Source organism: Lampris incognitus, chromosome 2, assembly GCF_029633865.1.
Source record: "Lampris incognitus isolate fLamInc1 chromosome 2, fLamInc1.hap2, whole genome shotgun sequence".
Classification (NCBI taxonomy): Eukaryota; Metazoa; Chordata; class Actinopteri; order Lampriformes; family Lampridae; genus Lampris; species Lampris incognitus.
This window is the reverse complement of record NC_079212.1, coordinates 117,940,128-117,944,744: the sequence shown is the minus strand read 5'-3', so window position 1 is coordinate 117,944,744 and position 4,617 is coordinate 117,940,128. Positions and strand designations below refer to the sequence as shown.

Here is a 4,617-nt window from a genome sequence, read left to right as displayed (position 1 = left end):
CTGTCAGACAACGTTAAGAGCTAAAAAAAAATGTTTTAAAAAAATCCATAGGTGCATAAGAACAAATTTGTACGTACGAACGATTGATGACTGAGGCTCATAGTTTTTTGGGGCTTTTTTGTTTGTTTGTTTGTTTGTTTGTTTGACAATTACTATATGACTTAATTTATAGACGTAAAAATGACTTAATGACGTCGCAAGAGGGAGCCAAACTGTAACAAAAGACCGGAAGTCCCGCCTTCTTGTTGTGGTTTGTTACAGAGGGTTTCCGCAACACTGCCGTGTGTTTCATTGTCGTGTATTTCACAACACATTTCGATCTGCACGTTCAGACGAACGTGTCATGAGTTTACAAAATTGCTTTTATCAGGATCTGAGCAACGGTCACGAGAATGTCCCAATTTTAATGAAAGATGATGTCAGCAGAGTTGATTTCCCCGTGTTTCAGGTAAACGTTTACACGTAAAGAAAGCGAACTTATGCTAGCGTTCTGTATTTGTAAATAAGCTAAACCTAGTCTCCAGTCATGATACCTTTCCGGCCTTCCTCTCCTCTTCTCCGGTGCAAGGTTTGATTCCCACCTTCAACTTATCGAGCCGGACCTCAACACACAATTTTAAGACATTTTAACGTCAGGAAGCAGTGACGACAACCGGTGATCAAATAATAATTTAACGGCGCCGCTATACCACTTGATGGCAGCATAACACCGCATATCTTTAACTCGAAGAAGACGAAAACTCAATAATGGAAAAAAAGTTTACCTGCCCACTGTTATAAAACACAACTGGACAACTTGCTGAGCGACTTGGCGTACTTTACAATTCTTTCTCTTGGCTCTAGAGAAATTATTTAACCAATTCCGTTTATCGGAAGGCTCAGTAACTTACAGCCAAGTTATAAACCAGAATCAGGCTTTATTGACATGACTGTGCCTTACACATGCAAGGCCACTGTCCTCCGTTGACAATAACTCTCAATGTATCTTTCATACATGCATACGCACCTGCACTAATGACTCAGAAGGGCATTCAGGTAGATCACAGTGTTTAATATGAATGCATTTTGTTTAAATATATATGAACAACTACTTCACAATAAGGACATTCATGATAATTTTAATGTGTATGTACATTTGCAAGATGAAGTTGAATGGTGTTTTTGTTCACATGGAAATTAATTTGCAAAATAAATACAGATAATTGTAAACAGTAAACAGATAGTATAATTATAACTTCAGTTGTGTTGATGGATATCAGGAAAGACACTGAGTTCTTAAATCTTTCTGCAAATTAATTTTCAGATGTTACTTAATGTTTTGGCATGGGAACAGATCTCGACCTTCAGAGGTAGAACAAAAGAAGTACCTTTTGAGAGAATCTCTTGTGTTGCTCCTGCATGAAATATTTTGGCCCATAATCTAGTACCAAGTATCTCATATACCGATGTCATTTTTCAGTATTCACCAGAAAATGTTCCAGGACCAGGATGTGCCACAGACCCCAGTGAAGTGACTATACCTGGATGCTCCTGCCTTACACATTCCTGCTTGGCTGAGAGCTGCTCCTGCCTGCAGACATATGGGCAGACATATGACAGCTCTGGCACACTCCTAGACATCAGAAGTACAGATGCTACTCACTGCAAACCTGTGTTTGAATGCAATGCACTTTGTGCTTGCAGTGAAGCCTGCTCCAACAGGGTGGTCCAAAGAGGCATAAGGTTCAGATTGGAGGTTTGCCGCACCAAGGAGAAGGGCCTGGGTGTGTGGACATTAGAACCCATTCCCCAGGGGACTTTTGTTTGTGAGTATGCAGGCGAGGTGATCAGTTTTGAGGAGGCCAGACGTAGACAGCTCATTCAGGGGCCTGAGGACAACAATTACATTATTGCAGTGAGGGAGCATGCAGGTCAGGGCGCTATTACTAAGACCTTTATGGACCCGACCATGGTGGGGAATGTGGGGCGCTTTCTAAATCACTCCTGCCTTCCCAACCTGTTGATGGTGCCGGTCCGTGTCCATTCTACAGTTCCCAGACTGGCAATGTTTGCAGCCCGGGACATTGACGCCCAGGAGGAGCTGACATTTGACTATGCAGGATGCCTCAGACACCAACGTACTGTAGAGCTGCCAACACAGAGTGCTTTTGCCTTACCAACTAACACACATGCACTCAAGAGGAAAGCATGCCACTGTGGTGCCCAGAACTGTGCCCAGTTCCTTCCACTGGACCTATCCGTCATCAACTTATGATCACATTTACACCTCAGTTATTTCTATATGCATATTTTTGTCCAGCCCTTCATGGTTGATTTATGTGAAACCTTGGTTTTATTGGGGGGGGGGGGGGCTCATCTCAGGGATATTCTGGTGGCTCAACCAGTGAGGTGGGAACCATGTAGACCCAGACCTGATTGCAGCATCTTGGGTTTGAATCTAGCCACAGGACCTTAGCATTCACCTTGACCCCTGCACTTCCTGTCTGTCTTCATTGTCCTGTTGAGTAAAGGATATAAATGCTAGAAATATATCATTAAATGAATTAGTGCCCTCTGTGTTCTTTAATTATGAAACTATTCATCGCCAATTATTAGGTGCGACAACGTGACGCTGGTGCCGCCACAAATGCAGTTTATTGAGTCATCCCTTCAGCTGTTATAATGTGTCCCATCTAGCCAGTTGACAGCCCAAGAACTTCCCTGATCCCTCACACCAATACTGCTATCACTTATCCACAAGAAAAATTTGTGACTAGTTTTCAAAGACTAGACTTTCTAAAAATCTGTTCCTTGAGTCCAACTCTCTATTTAGTCTATGCAGGGATGCTTGTACTAAATAGGACATGTCTCATCAGACCTAGCAATCATGTCAGTACCATCTTGTCCTTAGCCCATAAAATACCCATTTCAATTCATCAAACAACAATCTGGATGAAACAGGAGCATCACACACCATGCTAGTTAGAGACAGACAAAGTGCTTTGTAATAGTTAAACCAGATTACATGTCTGATACGTATGCCATCCAATCTGCATTTATGTTTTGTGCAAAGACAAGTTGTCGATGAATAAACATAAAATCCATTTCTGCTTTTCACGTAATAGTCACAAATAACCAACATCTTTACAATTCATTCTGTATTCTTCCAATGCACTTTCCTTTTGAAGCTATTCTCAGTTTCTCATTGTACTCAAACCTCAGGAGAAGCAAAGGCAATTAAAGAGGGCCAGAGGGTGTTTTTATATAGCAACGATTCTTATTCCCCTGACAAAGGAGGGTTGAAGGTGTCCCACTTGAGTGTGACCATTCTGAAATCAGGACCCTCTCCTTCCAAACTGTCCCACTTCCAGTCTAGACCTGCTTTCATCTTATTAAAATCCACATCTAGGTTAATTAGAAAGGGAGACCATGTTCCATCCACAAATGGGAGCAGTCCTTTAGTCACGTTGGGGCTTAGCGACTCCGTGTTGGGGAGCAGGAGGCCCTCTGCCTGTCACAGATCAGGTGGATTTGTTTTTGTGTTACCCAGCGGTGATATTAACTGCGCTGGATGTTGTCTTCCTCTTGTATTTTCTCCTCTGAAGATTACCTGGATCGTTCTTTTTTTTCTTTTCTTTTTTTGAGAGGCTGAAAATGAACTGCTTTTTAAAATTCCTCTCATCAAATCTGCATACAGATTTCGGAAACATTTTCAGCGATTAAAGTAATACCTCATAAACTGATCATTAATAAAACTGAAATGAAATGTGACAACTGATGTTTCAATGCCATGATACTAAAGTGGAATTTTATTGCAAAGTGACCAATTATTTTGCATTGAACAAAATTATATTTCCTACCAACAATTCACCCCAAGAGTACCTCCTAGAATGGTAGAACATGTTTCTTTCGGTTAGAGGCTGCTTGCATTGTGCATCTGCAAGGAAAAAACAAACAACTGTTTTACAGTCCTTCAACAAGTCTTATCAATTCAATGACAAAAAAAGAAAAGAAGTCTCCGTTCTATCCATGACCCATATGGAAGTCCGCTGTCTCTCAGATCCTCATGGCAACAAGACATGTACAGTAGGCGAATGGACGGCAGATGTTTGAAGGCGCAAGCAAAGCTGCGCTCCACTCTGACTGCTGCAGAGCAATGCTGGAATTAAATGGCAGCTCTTCAGGACGGTCACCTAGCAACCAGATGTTAATCATGAGGTGAACTTTACTCTTACGGTGGTCGATGTTGTCACAGCAAAAGAAAATGCAGATAGAAATGGTGCCAGCAGTGGTGGGTAGAGTAAACAAAAACGGTACTCAAGTAAAAGTATGGCTACTTTATAATAACGTTTACTCAAGTAGAAGTAAAAGGAATGAAAAGGATTTTCGTGCAAATGATAAGAAGAAACTGAGGGCCACCATGAAATCTATTACAAATATGACTCCCAGCAGGAAAACACTGCACGCAACAGACGACAGTACTATGGCAGGTGACTTGAACAACTTCTACATAAAGTTTGATTCACGTGATATCTCTTTTAAATGTGACAGTGTCATTAACACCATAACAACTGATGATTGTGTTCCAAGGGTAGACATTAGTCCCAAAGAAATCACATGACTTTTTAAAAGAACAAA

The 4,617-nt window shown here is 41.3% G+C and overlaps 1 protein-coding gene across 1 annotated transcript; it reads left to right on the top strand.

The window, feature by feature from the left end:
* The first annotated feature begins 306 nt into the window (after positions 1-306).
* Positions 307-2,323, top strand: setmar (SET domain and mariner transposase fusion gene). Its single transcript, XM_056275116.1, has 2 exons — positions 307-448; positions 1,460-2,323. Exons 1-2 carry the CDS (start codon positions 344-346, stop codon positions 2,252-2,254), a joined length of 900 nt encoding a protein of 299 aa, XP_056131091.1. The 5' UTR covers positions 307-343; the 3' UTR covers positions 2,255-2,323.
* The last annotated feature ends 2,294 nt before the right edge of the window (positions 2,324-4,617 follow it).